Below are 16,250 nucleotides of genomic sequence, written 5' to 3'. Positions count from 1 at the left end.
GGTTCGGATCATCATCATTTATTCCCAAGTTTCGATTCATATTGCGTAGTGTATTCTCTAACTCGTGATCGTAGGGAAACAAGGGTTCTCTTCCTCTCCGTGTATTTGGCATACAAGGAGGACAGTTCTAAAAAAAATCAAAAACAATAAAAAAAAGTAAAAGCAAGAAAATATCAATTAAACTATAGTAATAAGTTCAAGTTAATCTAAAAGCTATATTCCCCAGCAACGGCACCAAAATTTTATACGCTCAAACTTACTTCTCAAATAAGAAGTAAAGCGGTCGTGTCAAGTAAATAACCCAACTAGTGAGGTTGGAATCGTTCCCACGAGGAAAATAGTCTAGACTTAACTTCAACCTGTTATTACTATTGTTTGGTCAATGACTTCCTTGGAAAGTAAAAAAGCAATAAAAGGGGGGGTTTGTAATTCTAAATGAATGAAAATAACTAACGCAAGCTTTGAATGTTGGATTTTAATCAATTAATCAAAGTAACTAGGGTTTACGTGTTCCCCACAGGTTCATAACTTGATAATTCTAACTATAACAATTCTTTTCTAGTATTTTGCATGCAAAGTGATAAGTTATGTATTTCTAAATCCTTGGTCCGGCATCTAGAAACTCTCACTCCGCACCTTGGTCCGGCTACGTGTGTTGCTTTCCTAACCCTTATCTTTACCTCATATTAAGCATCGTGTTCGATATTTGAGTAAGTTATTACCTTGTACCAATCATTACTAGCCTATTAGATAGTATATACTAAATCTAAATTGATAATTCTTTTCCTATTATTTACCTCCTTGGTCCGGCAAGTAGCATTAAGGCGAGTTCTAACGTTGGTCATCCGTTAAAAAGACTTCTAAGCGAAACAATTATTAATACATGCAAGACACCATTCTAGAATTGTTAATTTAGGTAGGTTTTATCTAATTATTTGTCTATGGTTCCCACAACCCTAGTTATGGAGTTTAGTTACCCATAGTCATAATCACAATATTCAAATATATTATATAAGAATTCATGTACTTAATTCAATAAGAAAGAGTAAAATCCGAAAGTTTTCTTGATTAATCACCAACAATCACTTGCAAGAATCTCAAAGTAATCAAGAATCTCCCAAAAAGTCAAATGATAATCAAAAGTCTAACACTAATACACAGAGTCTAATAATGATCCAGAGTCTAACCTAACGGAGTCTAACTATCCGGAGTCTAACCTCAAAAATGAGGTTTTTCGAACTATTTATAAAAAATAAAAACCTAATTAAACAAGGACTCTATTTGCTAGAAATCTGCCAAAACGCGACTGGGTTGACGGACCTCGCGACGGATCATCATGGTCACGACGGACCGTCATGGACTCCGTCGTCCCATACTTATGCAATTTCTTTTGTTGCTCTTCTTCATTACCCTCAACGGCAAGTATGGCGGACCGTCATAGGCACAACGGTCCGTCGAGGGCCTTCGTTCCAAAACACTTTAACTCTTGGAATATGGGTACTGGGATTACTTCTCTGAACTTCATGACGAACCTGTAGGACGGACCGTCATAGACACGATGGACCGTCACAAGCTTCGTAACCCCATACTTGGTCAGACTTCCCCATCTTCCTTCAGCAGCTGCACTACGCTGACACCTACGGACCGTCACAAGCACGACGGACCGTCATAAGCTCCGTAGGTGGTCTCTTCTGCATTTCTTCGCTCAAAATCTCCGCATTCAGCTTTGGACAGATTTCCTGCAAAATAAAAAGAAACTAATATAGAAATTAGCACAAAAAGGATTTTAGACACACTAAACTTAAGGAAAAAGTATTAATAATACCATGAAACCACGGTATATCACTTGGCCACCACTTCCTTAACCCCTCAAAACTAAGTCCCCACCACGAGCCTTTCCACGGCCAATAATAGCTTTCACGAGCCGTGAAATAGCTTGTGTGGAGGGGGCTATTTTGGGCAGATTTCACCTAGCCACAGCCTAGCCCACCACGATCTGTGGTCCTCAGCATTGTCCATTACGGTGGTCGTGAGAAGGTGGGAAATGTCTGGGGAAAATTGGGCTGCCCTAGCCCTCTTCCTTGGCTCTAGACCTCTCACATAGACTTAGTTTAGGCTACTAGATTCCAAGGTCTTACAATATAGATGTCTCTACTTAAATCAACATGACTCTACTAGATATAAGTGTTGCACAAATAACACCGTTGAACCTAACGCTCCTACACCCAGTGTCACAACCCAAAACCAGGGTCATGATTGCCCCCAACTATTTTCCACTAGTAGGTTAGCCAACCCATATACTAAAACTTGTAATAATAGGCCTAGGGAGCGTAAGAGATAGAAGGAAACATAATGATACACAATTAAGATAGGATCAGTGGAAATAGAAATGAATATATATATATATATATATATATATATGCACAAACACACAACCCTCAAACAAGGACAAAATAAGATATCAAACCCCAAAACATGGTGTATTCTAGAGAAAAATTACTATAAAACAAGAATAAAGACTAGACATGTACAAGAGATATATAATTTATCTCGAAATACAAAAGACTAGCAAAATTCTATAGAACAAGATGAGTCAACCATAAGTGTCAATAAGCTCACTCTCAATCTTAAAAATATCATCCGCAGCGTCGTGACAATCAATGCAACTAACAAGCACTTTGATTTGCATCATGAAAATAGATGTAGAGTGTTCTATGAGTACTAAAACAACACGTAGAAAATATATATCATTGGCAGTTAAGCGTGCGATTGCAATAATAAAATAACAAGCGAGTATCACAAGTAACATAGTGAAAGTAATGGCTTAACTTAACATGCATGAAAGTAAAGCTACTAGTAAATAATGAAAGCGACAAAGTTATCTAATCCTAACAAGTCCACTATAAGGGTAGAACGCACACACAAGGCATAATAATGATAAAACCTTGAAACAATAACCTCACAGAACTCATAGTATCATAAGGGACTAAATGTAAAACATCAACTACAACACATAACTCTTACTGTTATCTTTATTCTCGAAGAAGTGATACTAACTTCTTATTACAATTCTCGAAATGCACTTCAAACTCAGAATTATTACAACTGAATAATTACTCCAAACAAACTAGCTTTGAAAGAAAACCTAATTTAAGTTCTTTTTTTTTGTTCTTTAAATGCCCTTTGTCATTTCGTTCCCCAAGCTAAATTCTCCGAAACTCTTTAGATACATATTCTTATCTTTCCATCGTACACCTACTCTTTTATGGCTGAATTCCTTTATACATTGAAAATTCTAATTGATTCGATAAGGAAAATATTTTAGATATATCGAATATCTCCTTTTATAGAATCCCACACTGATTCTAATTTTAAATCAACACATTTTCCGTTGAATCTTTGAAATGTGTGGAAGTGGTTCCTTGTTTCTGCTTCCATCACCGGAACTTGGTTCCTTCTTGTACTTTGTCAATTATCAAAACTTAAATGTTGAACTTGACTTTTAATCATTAACAAAGCAACAAATAGTAGGAAAACAGTATAATGACCAAATAATACTACAATCGAACTACACGAAACAATCAACAAACTCGAAGAACAAGACACTATTATCACAACACTATGACTACTAGTAAGGACTCCAAGACAATGAACCTTTCCTACTAGCATGGTTGTAGTCCTACCTAATAGCATGGATACACTCCTACATACTAACTTTCTTTACTAATTCATTTCCAGCGTGTCTTCATATCTAACGTCATATCCTCAATAATCTACAATTGATCATGTTCTATCTAATCACCTCTCCATAATACTTCATTGATCTACCTCTATTTAATTCATCCATACCCAACCTTTCACACATATGTACTAGACCATTCTTGCATCTCTTTATCACAACCTGAAATATCTCAACCTCATTTTCCACACCTTATATTCCATTGAATTTAATCCTATGTACCTTATCTGGGAGTCTTGATTCTTAATCCTATATCTCCTTGTAAATCAACACATCCAATTCAAACTTCTCATCACCACCATTATCATCTTCTAAATGTAGAGCTCTTGATTTGCCAACACTCTGTCTTATACAATATAGCTATTCTAACCATTACTTTGCAAAACTTTCCTTTAATATTAGCTAACACGTTCTTATCACATAAGTTACTAGATGTGAGCATCAATTGCATCCATCCTTCACCATATAGTGACTAACATCTTCGTCTGTCTATATATCACCTTGCATATTAGGACTAAGATACTTCAAACTACCTCTCTTTTGGATAGCATATGTATCAAGTCTCACTTTCACATCAGTCTCATGTATCACCGCACTAAACTTGTACCCCAAATATTTTTATTTGGTCCTGTTCAACCTAAGCGCTTACAATTCAAAGGTTTGTCTATCTTCCTCTCCAACTTATCATTATCCTTATGAGTCACTTCAATCAAACAATTGTCATCTGCAAATAACATACACCATGGAAAAACACTTTGAATTTTCTATGTCAAACCATCTATCACCAAGACAAAACAAAATGAGGTTATTGAATTACTATACATCATTCTGTATTTACAATCTTTGTAGTTAGTTAGTTAGTATTGTACAGTCAGTCGGTTGTTACTTAGTTTGTAACATTTTCCATTAGTTAGTTGAGTAGTTAGTTACGTCGACATCTACTTTCTGCTCTGTATATATAACTCTGATGGACTGAATAGAACTTCATTTTTTCCATCTCACAAATAATTATTCATCTGAGTTTTCTCTTTGCATTGATATGGTGGAAGCCTCCACTGTTGAAAGCTCCATTGTCACAGTTCAAATTCACTAAACTTTACATGGTATCAGCAATCTAGATCTAAAGACACTCATTCTCTTTGTTATTCTGGTTTTTTTTCTCAACAGTTCCATTGATAGCGCACTTGTGATAATCAACTATGGCGGTATGTGATACCTCTAATTCTACTAAAGTTGGTAATGGAGATATCACTTCTGCTCCAACTTTGATTGATTCGAACAATTTCATGTATATGCATCCATTTGATAATATAGGCGCGATGCTCGTACCAGTAAGTTCACTGGAGTGGTTTATCGTTCATGGAGGTGTAGTGTTTTGTGATCGTTGTCTGTAAAGAAAAAATTAGGCTTCATTACTGGTGAGTGTTCACGTCCTAGATATGATCATCACACCTACAGACAATGGGAAAGGTATGAAGATATTGTTACGCCATTGATTTTAAATTCATTGACCAAGGAGATTGTAGATAGTGTTGGGTATGTTCAGAATTTTGCTGAGCTCTGGAAAGAGTTGGAGGATAGATATGGGCAAAAGCATGGGGGGAAATTATATCAAATTCAGCAAGAAATCAATGATTTGTCTCATGGATCCCTCGACATCATAGTTTTTTATACAAAGTTGAAGAATTTGTGGGAGGAACTTAACACTTTGAATACCAAAGCTCAATGTACTTGTAGTTGCACTTGTGGAGCAAAAGAAATTTTTTACAAGTGCGAGCAAGACAGAAGGATAGTTCAATTCCGAATGGGACTCAATGAGATTTATACGCTAATACGAGGAAGTATCCTTATGATGAACCCACTACCCGCCATGGAACAAGTTTTTTCTCTGTTGGTTCAAGATGAACGACAAAGGGAGACCAATCCTTCCAATCATCTTACTCTTGACTCGACTGCCTTGCATGATGCGATTGATAAGCGCACACGCTATAATACCAACTACTCCACCAACAATTCCACAAACTTGAAGTATAAGGACAGGTTTTGCAGTTACTGCACGAGAACTTGCCATCTCATAGAGAAATGCTACCATGTCCATGGTTATCCACCTGGTCACAACAACAGTCTGAACCAAAATAGGAACACTCAGTCAGCTCAAAGGTCTAACACAACTAGGGAACATGTACGATTAATCAATACTCTCAAACACCTGTTTGTTGTAGATGAAATAAGGGTAAGGCAGTGGGAAATGCAACCTGTGCAGCTGATCTAACTATTGGGAAGGGACCAATATCCACTTCAAGTACTACAGATGAAGAGATGTTCAATGTGAATCTTACAAAATAAGAATATGGTCATCTCCAAGTTGCACTCAAACATTTCCAGAAAGATTATGATGCTGAGTGTTCTACAACCAATCAAACATTTCCCTCTTTCATTGACTTTCAAATGACACAAATCAGTATGGCACAAAAGATACTCCAATCAATATAGACACTCCTAATGTTCCTTGCAATCTACCTCCTAAACTTATTGCACCTTCTTCTACTAACACCATTTCCATGCATCCTGTACTTTCTCCTATTCAAACTTAACCTAGGAGATCCATTAGGAGGACCAAACCTCCATCTCATATGGCTGACTATGTCCACTCCATCCCACAACTTATGTTCCCTACTACTCTAGTTGTTGACCCAAATTCAACTTACAACATATCTTCCCTTAAGGCCCTTTTTTTTCTAAACATCAACACTTAGCTCATACTGATCTAATTCATATAGTCAAGATTTTGCGAGAAATGTTTGCCTTGACAGGGAGCCAGAATCATACACAGAAGTTGTTATTGATCCTGCATGGAAACTGGTCATGACACAAGAGTTTGATGTTCTGCATTCTAATCACACTTGGGACTTGGTCCCTTTACCCCCGGGAAGAAAGTTATAGGTTGCAAATGGGTATACAAAGTAAAGCACAAGGCAGATGGCAATATTGAGAGATTTAAAGCTTTACTTATAGTGAAAGTCTACACCCAACAAGAAGGCATTTATTACATTGAGACACTTTCCCCTGTGGTTAAGATGACCACTGTTAGGGCTTTGCTTGCTAAAGTTGTTAAGAAAAGGTGGTCTCTATATCAGCTAGTCATAAACAATGCTTTTCTCCATGGAGATTTACATGAAGAGGTGTACACAGACATACCTCCTGGATTGGGTGTAACATCCCCCACTCTTGTATGCAGACTGAAAAAATCACTTTATGGCCTCAAACAAGCTAGTAGGCAATAATATGCCAAGCTAACTGAGGCTCTATATTCAAGGGATTACACTAATTCCATGAATGACTATTCTTTGTTTTATAAAAAGAAAGCCACTTCCACAGTCAATGTAGTTGTATATGTGGATGACATTGTTCTTACTGGTACAGACTATTGAAATTGCAGCCCTGAAAGCTTATTTGCACAATAGGTTCAAGATCAAGGATTTGGGCCTACTGCAGTATTTTTTGGGAATGGAAGTGTTACACACACAACAAGGGATCATTATCTCTAAACGAAAGTTTGTCCTTGATTTTCTTAAAGAGTATGATTGCCTGCACCTCAGTTCTCTCACCTCTCCATTTGATCCCAACATCAAATTGAGGGTTAAAGAAGTCATTGTCTTAAATGATGTCACATATCATAGGAAGCTTGTTGGGAAAATGAATTTCCTCACTAACACCTGGCTGGATATTGCTTTTAGTGTTCAGCACCTCAGCCAATTCATGCAGGAACCCAAGGAGCTACATTTAAAGTCTGCTTTCCATCTCCTTCGATATGTGAAATCTGATCCTACCTTGGGCCTGTTTATGTCAAAAGATGCTGATTTTTTTGTCAAAGGTTATTGTGATTCCGACTAGGCCTCATGCCCTGATTCTAGAAAGTCTGTTAGTGTGTATTTGGTATTGCTTGGGGGAAGTCCTATAACTTGGAAATCAAAGAAGTAGGAGACCATCTCTTTATCTCTATGGATACTGAGTACAGATCACCTCAAAAGGTTGTAGGTGAATTGGTATGGTTGAGTCGACTACTTTCTGAACTGAATGTCCCTTTTCCAAAGAACATTTCAGTTTTTTGTGACAGCCAGTCGGCTATGAATACAGCTAAGAACCCTGTGTTCCATGAATGAACTAAGCACATCGAGGTTGATTGTCATTACGTTCGACAAGTTCTCCATGAAGGACTTATCTCACTGCATCACACATTGCTACTCACAACCAGCTAGCAGATGTTCTCATTAAGGCTTTAACTGGGATCAAACATTCCTCCATTCTTCACAAGTTGGCAGTGTTATCTTCACCACCAACTTGAAGGGGTGTATTGAGTTATTATACATCATTCTGTATTTACATTCTTTGTAGTTAAATAGTTAGTACAGTACAGTCAGTCAACTTGTTAGTTAGTTTGTTACGTTCCATTATTAGTTGAGTAGTTAATTACGTCTACATCTACTTTCTTCTCTGTATATATAACTCTGATGGACTGAATAGAACTTCATTTTTTCCGTCTCACAAATAACTGTTCATCTGAGTTTTCTCTTTGCGTTGATATGGCGGAAGCCTCCATTTTTTAAAGCTCCATTGTCACAGTTCAAATTCACTAAACTTTACAGAGGTAATGAACTTAGTATACACCACATATACACCTTATCATCCAATCACCTCTATATGACCTCTCTAGAAACTGTGTCATAAGTTTTTTTAGGTCCATGAACACCATATATAATTTCTTATCCCCCCTCCCGGTACTCCAATTCCAGTCTTCTTACGAGATGCATGGCTATTGTAGTTAAGCGTCCTAGCATAGATATTCCGAATTGGTTCTTAAAAATAGTCATAATCCAGCAAAGCTCAACTATACCAAACCTTCACAGTGTATCTTAACAACTTGATAATACCCCTGTAGTTATTGCAGTTCTTATCAATGTCACCATTATTTTTGTACAATGAAATCATAGTACTCCATCTCTACGGTTTGAGCATCTTAGAATCTTCAAAATGGCATTAAGCAATTATGCTATCAACTCCATACCTCTAGGCATCCTACGAATAGACCATTTAAACTTTTCAATCTTTATACGCCTAAAACAATTATAATTGAGACAACTCTCCAAGTGCTCCAAATTTTCTAGTACGATGTCATTGTCCACCTCTTCATATCCTTCTAATAAGTACCTACTCCACCAGTTTTTTCTCGTCCTCATCTTTGATATTACTGTTAGGATCGGAAATAAGCAGGTGTAAACGAGGAAGCTAGCAATGCAAACCTCAAAAGACAACGAGTAAGAAGACAACGAGAAATATACCAAAAGACACAAAAATTTAACGTGGTTCGGTCAATCGACCTACATCCACAAAGGAGATGAGCAATCCACTATAAATATGAGAGTACAAAATACAGAGGGGAACAACCTCAACCAATTCACTCGGAATACATGGGAGGTTCACACAAGTAATAACGTATCAAACTTGTGACCCACAAATTCTCCCTCTAACCAAAACTCTCAAAGTCCTTAAGACTACATTGTGAATGTTGATTAAGTTAGAAGGAACATGCCTCTATTTATAGATTCTTAAACCTTTTCCTACCAGAAAAAGGATTAGTCAATCCAAAACCTTTTCCTAAAAGGAAAACCTATGATAAGAAATCAGGGCAAATAAAACCCAACAACTACCCGTCCTATTTTACATGTCACCTTTCGAATTTCAAGAGTCAAACAAATTTATCTTTGATCATAAATTTTTCATAGATTTTATAAACATTTTGAGTTATCAATTATTATGACTTATAGTACATTTTACGTAGTTTACAAATACATAAATTTCATTTCAGAATAACTGATGATTTCATGCATAAATTTTCGTTCAAACATAATTGTTTGACTGTTAAAACTTAAAAGGTGTCAAATAAATTGAGACAAAGGGAGTACATTTCACTTGGATCAAAGTTTTAGTCCTCTCTCTAGCCTTGGCTAGCCTGTATGACCTCTTAACCTCACCTTTGTCCTCTAATTTTACGTATAAGTCTTCAAAAGGTTGTTGTTTTTACCGTCGTAACTGTTAAGTTAGCATCCTTCATATACTTCTCCCTCTTAGCGATAAATACATTCAAAAAAAAATTCAATTTTCTGTTGAAGTTAGTAGTAAAGGTTATTTAATATATGAAAATATATCTTTCTTTAAAAAAATAGTGGACCAATGTTGCTCAAAAGTATGTTTAAGATCATTTGTATGAAAGATGATTTAAATAATTTGAGTTACAAAACAAACAATAATAATTTTTGGGTAATGAACACACTCAATAATATAAATTTAGAGGTAAAATTAGATAGACTTAATAATTATATTTTAAATAATTAAGAATAAAATATTTATTAAGTTGAGTATAGTGATATCCAAGTTAGATCTTTAGAGCACTATGAATGTTGGTTCTTTAAGACTGATGATGTAATTTTTGCAAGGAATTGGAGACAAGGGTAGACCAAGAAAACCCATGTGTTAGAGCAATGATTCTTTGATATGCCAATTTGTTTAAATTCAAAAGTTCATATTGATCGTAATGATAAAGTAAGAAAGAAAATTAATTATATCCTGATTTAAAAAGTAAACAAGTAATATGAAATAAATATCTAATTTAATAAGTGAATAAATAATATTAAATAAATACTTTTAATAAGATGTTCATCTAATCTGAGACGTGAAGTTGAAGTTGTTTGTTATCCCCTCCATCCACAATTGTTTGTCAGGGTAAGCTCATGCACTTACCTCAAAGAGAATTTAATAGAAGATGTAATTTGAATAATATAATTTTACTATATCAAAAATCTACGTAACTTTTTAATTGAATAAAATAAAATAATTATTAATAACAAAATTTTTAAAAAAAACTAATTATTTTTTAATTTATTTAAATTGATAATTAATTTTTAATATGTAATTTTAATATATCTGTCAAATAATTTTAGGGAGTATTTCCTCCTCTACTAGTGCACATAAGGAAATCTTCTCATATATAATATAATAATATAAAACTTTTAGCATTACCCTAGATAAAGAGATCTAAGAATCCCTAAAGTTGTCAGACGTATCAATCATGAAGATTTAATTATTTTTTGCCACCATCCCAGCTATTATACTCAATGTGCTACCACATGTTTCCAACAGTTCTTTTCAATGCATTATTTACAAAAATTTATTAATTGCATGCAAATATCTATATATTGTAGATAGGTTTCTATATTAATTCAAACACCAATTGACTTCTTTGGGATATAAAAATGATTTCTCCATCTTCTTGAAACTTGTGCCCAATTTTTTTCCCTCTATAGTTAATATACTCGTTTCCTCTCGTCAAACCAATTGTCCACTATTAATTTGCATATTTTTATATAAATTATTAATAAAAAGATAATTTATTATATTACTTTTTAAATATAATAAATATATATCTTGAAAAATATAATAGTAAAATAAATATAATTAGTGATAAGGTTGATTGATGAGAATTAAGTATAAAATTATTCATTGATTTTATAAAGTGAATAAATATTATTTGACATCTCAAAATAGTATAGTAGGCGATTATTGTTAAAAAGAAAGAGTAATAAAATACGAGAATAGTTTCAACTAAAAATTTGCACTTTGCATAATTAATTTGAATAAACAAGATATCAAATATGGGAACGATAACGTCTTCTTGAAGTGATTAAGTAATATACTATGGCTCCTCTTGATATTGATTCTAGCTTATGCAAATCTATCCAAAATCATTCGAATTGGTAATAGAAAATCTAGGGCTATTGCAATGATAATAATCATAACTCCTTGTCTAAATCAAAATCTTGAACCATCTGTAAATAAATTTGTTTTTTACCTAGAATTATATAAAGCTTTAGATTAAAAGTCTGTTTAGATTGAATTAAAAAAAATTGAGAAGTAATATTTTGAAGTCAATTTTAAATGACTTTTAAGTCAAAAATAAATAAAGTAGGGAGACTTCTACTTTTAACTTATACAAGTCATTTTAAATTTATTTTAAGTTATTTTTAAATTTTGTAAACACTCCAAGAAGTTAAAAGTAACTTAAAATTTTGATCAACTTTTAGTTCAATCAAACATACACTAATTATAGCGCTTGATATTGGCTTTTTGGGACATGAATTCTCAATTAGTAATTGATTATGGAATATATTAGTGTAGGTGAAGTGTGTTTTTCACATCTAAGCACTTGATAATTAAGTTCATTGAACAAGGTATAAATTAGAGATAATATAATAAAATATTAAGCTTTACATCATCTATAATAATACTACTAATGACACACTACGATAAAGTTAAATTAATTAGGATCGACTAACAACGAAGCATGGTGGACCACAATATCACTAATTAGATAAGCAACTAGAGATTAACAATAATAAATAATAACTTGTAAGAGAGCACCTTCCAAGCTCTACAAAAATTTATCAAAAATTAAGTTAAAAGTCATTAACTCATTATGATAATCACCAATATGATGTACATATAGAAAATATGAATTTAAAAAATAGCGCGTTTTAGTTAGGGCTAGTAAATTAAAAGTGTAATAATTAGTTAGGTGGAAACCTTGTAGTTGACTAAAAATTAGACATTATATGAAGGTCAAATTTATGTCACTTTCTACGTACTATTCCCTCGCCCTCGTAACATTGGCAAAGCTAAAGTATGTGTTAACTGAAGCATAGTTAAAGAACACATTAATATATTATACCTAATTAAGAGATAAGTGAAATATAAATATGCATGTGCATAATATATATAGTGTTAGAGTATATGTGTTTACTAACCGTCAATGGATCAGGTCCTTTCACATAATGAAAATGCGTAAAATAAATATTTCAAAGTAGAACAAACAAGATTTTTTTTTGTGGAACCCCCTTGCTCAAGGGGGTAGAAATCTACAACCTGTCTTCACAGGATTTTCAATTCAACTTCATTTCACTCAAAACAAAGAAAAGATTCAGATTACGCGCTGGTAATATAGGAATTAACCTATTGATTTCTTCCCCTTTACAGTAACAACTATGCTACCCAATGAGACTAAGAAATACCTCTGTTGCCTACTACATCAACTACCTCTAGCTGATATAGACTTCACTATCCTAACATAGCTAAGTATAGCTTATAACTTCGGAATCATAATCAAGAACTTGACATTGATCTAATTCTTTTATAGCTTAGGGATCGATCTTACAAGAAAGAGCATTGAAATATAAACCTAACATTTAAGAACAATGATAACTATATCACATCACTTGTTGTTCCTCGGCTAATATTTCGTTGAGAGAAAATGGGTTTTGCTTTCAAAATTCTGATTTGTAAAAACTTGATTTGTATCAATGAGGAATTGACATTATGGACCAGACACAAACTATGAGACACAACCATTGGGTGGAAGTCTCGCACTACATAGGACGCGCACCAATCACAAAAAGTGTTGCAGAGTTGCAGTTGAAGGCTTTTGATAGTTGTCGTTTTCATGTACAGAAAACTCAATCTCTCCTACGATCTATTCCCTCATAAGATCCCAAAGTTTGTTGAATCATCAAAACTTTAAAATCATCTCAAAATAATATTTTCTCTCTTTTTTTATGATGACAAACTTATTTTCATCTTTTGTCCCACCTTGTTACCCCTTTCACTTTTTCTCCTTATCACCAAACAACCAGGTCCGCTTGTTGATTTTCAGTGAATCTCATATGATATCCAATACCTACATTGTTAATTTTCCCCCCTTGAACATCATAAAAATAGTTAAAGCACTAAACCAAGTGAACAGTAATGATAAATTCATGGTCACTTAGGCAACACAGAGCATAAGAATAAGAGAAAATGCACAAAGTAATGAGACAGTTAGTTGAAATATGGTTATATTTCATTACAAACATAAGGAACACATTAAAAAACAGAGGTGAGAACACATTACCCACTAAGCAAAAAAATACAAGGACATGGAGCTAGAAAAGTAGATTAGGATGAGGGAGGCTTGGAGGTGAGAGATTTGAGGACAAGGGATAAGCAAGCATCTATTTCTTCATGGTGCCTGAGAAGCCTTTCCTGAAGTTCAACATTCTTGTCTACTAAAACTTTGTTCTCAAATTTCAAACAAGTTATTGTTGTTGCACTAGGTCCCTCTAATATATTGCCACCTGCAGATGAATATTCAAACGAGCATTATTTTCTTCCTCGTTTGTTGATCCTGTTCACTCAGCAGTTCAGATATGTTTCTCTTTTTCCCACCTTTCCTTGAATATATTCACATTGAATGAGAGTCTCCATAGAGATAGTTTGCTTTACTATTCCTTTTACTCCATATCCATGAGGGATTCCAAAATGCCTAAACACCCAAGTCAGCAAGTGCCCCTACCCCCAAGCCATGTTTTTTATCCTTAAAGACATAATCATATGCATATGCTCAAGCATGATTGTGAGTAAGTTCATCAACTCCAATGTATGCAAGACCTCAATAAGAAACAACTACGCAACATAGTTGAATATTCGCTTTTCAAATCCGAACACCAGATCTTTGTTAACAAATTCAAAAGATAGTTGATACTCATCCTTAAGTTACTTCTTCGAGATACCACACAATTTTGATTTGTACATTTTTTTATTTGAACTACAAAGTCCTTTGGTGGTGACTTTCCAACGACTGTGATTATACCCTCAAGAGGCACTCATAGAATTTCTACAAAAATTTTGTCACTTACATGGAATTAGATATCCTCTATCTGAGCATTCAGACTCCCATTCTCATTTAGCTTCATCATGTAGTATAATTCCCTCAGTTCATATTTGTGCACAATTGGTACATGGTCAGTGAAAAAGTGTGTTCAACTTTGAATTTCGCTACGTCAACCAGACATCTCATCCCTGGTTTGGTATTTGTTTCCATATCAGACACTCTTTCACTTAACATTTTCTAAGATCTCAACTCTCTCTTCCTGTGAATACAACTTATCAACTTTCCTATTCTTTCCTACTGAACCAGGTCCCTTGACAAACATGGGATATGATGCATCAACTAGCTCAGGAGAGGATTCTTCTCTCTTCCTTTTTATTATTTCTTTTTGCCTTTCAGTAGCAAGGAACTTCTTTAAAGTATCATTTTTTTGTCCATGGTTTTTTGGAGGTCTTTTTACTCGGTGCTTCCATTATCCTTCCCTCGGTCGCAGAAACAACATCTGTAGACACTATTTCACTCTCTTCCATATCTTTAAAATCATCAACCAACTCTACATCAGTAACCTGATCCTCATTCACAACAAAGTTTTTCCTTCTTCTCTAGTTCTCCTAAGTTATGGTTTTGCTCAGTTTTATTGCATCTCCCATCCCTTTCTGAGAAGTACTCCTTGTATGATAGGGCCTTGGTTTTTATCCTTTGATCATCGGTCACCTTTTCCATTCTTATAGAGATTGCAAAAAATTTATTTTGAACTTTCTAATGCATAGGTTGGTTGTCGTCATTATTATCACTCTTCGCAGGTACATTAGAAGAACCAGATCCCTTTATTGCCTGAACTCCTGTGGTTGAACCTTGCCTTTTCTGTACTCACTTTATTAATGATGGGTCATCTTGGTCGTCCTTTTTAACTTTTTCCTCACCCTAAACAAAAGTCAAACCAGAAATAAGGTTTGATCAAATTTTGGTGGGGAACCCACAAGAAGAGATTTAGACTTAGCCAAAAACTAGGGTTCCTCCTCCAAAAGTGATGTTATGTTATCTTCCCGCGTTTCAATAAGAAAATTAACCACTCATTCATCACATATAGCAAGAATATTTGACTTTGCACATTTACCTTCAGGAAGATCTCCGTCAAAATTTAGTTTAGAAAAGGTAGGATGCATCGAATTGGTTGAGACTCACCAGTAGCAAAGATCCTTTTCTCAAACTTAACCTCAGTAGTATCCTTTAGGGGATGAGTTTCGGGATCATTGAGATCTAGAGTATCAAAAACTACAACGGAGGCTGTTTTTAAGATGGTTCACCACCATGTGTTTGGGTTGGGAGTTCTTAAACCAGAGGATTGGTTAAAGTAGGACTAGAAGATTCATTTCCTTAAACTGGAGAGATGGTCTAAGTTGGGTGTAGGGGAGTAATTTATTCCAAGGGGGTGGCAAACATTTTTGGATCAACTCCACTAAGGTTCTCCTTCATTTTGATAGTAAGAAAAAAAATCTAGACATTTTTATGAAGTTTTTTTTAAAAAAATGATTATTTTGACACTTACTGACTTTGGAAAAAATTTGAAGTTTTGGGAAGAACTAAGAATAAGGGGGTATGAATGGGAGTTAAAATGTGCATCAGGTCCCTATACATGTAATGAGTTTTGGTATTCAAAGTATGAGAGAACGGTCAGAATCTAGGATGTTAGTCATGTGGCAATTTCATTGTTTTGTATGAAAAATTAGAAATGCAGTGTTAAGAATGTTAACCTTC

General features: G+C 34.5%; 1 protein-coding gene across 1 annotated transcript; it reads left to right on the top strand.

The window, feature by feature from the left end:
• Positions 1 to 4,938: 4,938 nt before the first annotated feature.
• Positions 4,939 to 6,682, top strand: LOC104648281 (uncharacterized). The gene is made up of 3 exons (XM_010325214.1): positions 4,939 to 5,070; positions 5,256 to 5,899; positions 6,553 to 6,682. The coding sequence occupies exons 1-3, from the start codon at positions 4,939 to 4,941 to the stop codon at positions 6,680 to 6,682; spliced, it is 906 nt and encodes a 301-aa protein (XP_010323516.1).
• Positions 6,683 to 16,250: the final 9,568 nt, after the last annotated feature.

This window comes from Solanum lycopersicum, chromosome 7 (genome assembly GCF_036512215.1).
Source record: "Solanum lycopersicum chromosome 7, SLM_r2.1".
NCBI classification, from domain to species: Eukaryota; Viridiplantae; Streptophyta; class Magnoliopsida; order Solanales; family Solanaceae; genus Solanum; species Solanum lycopersicum.
Note: the sequence above shows the minus strand (reverse complement) of the source record. Positions and strands in the feature narration are given on the sequence as shown.

Bases quoted from the DNA above. Each gene is read 5' to 3' on its own strand.
- LOC104648281 (XM_010325214.1), top strand. From the start codon at position 4,939: ATGGCGGTATGTGATACCTCTAATTCTACTAAAGTTGGTAATGGAGAT. The intron at 5,071-5,255 runs GTAAGTTCACTG...TCATTGACCAAG, and splicing joins TAGGCGCGATGCTCGTACCA to GAGATTGTAGATAGTGTTGG. The intron at 5,900-6,552 runs GTCTAACACAAC...TTGCCTTGACAG, and splicing joins AACACTCAGTCAGCTCAAAG to GGAGCCAGAATCATACACAG.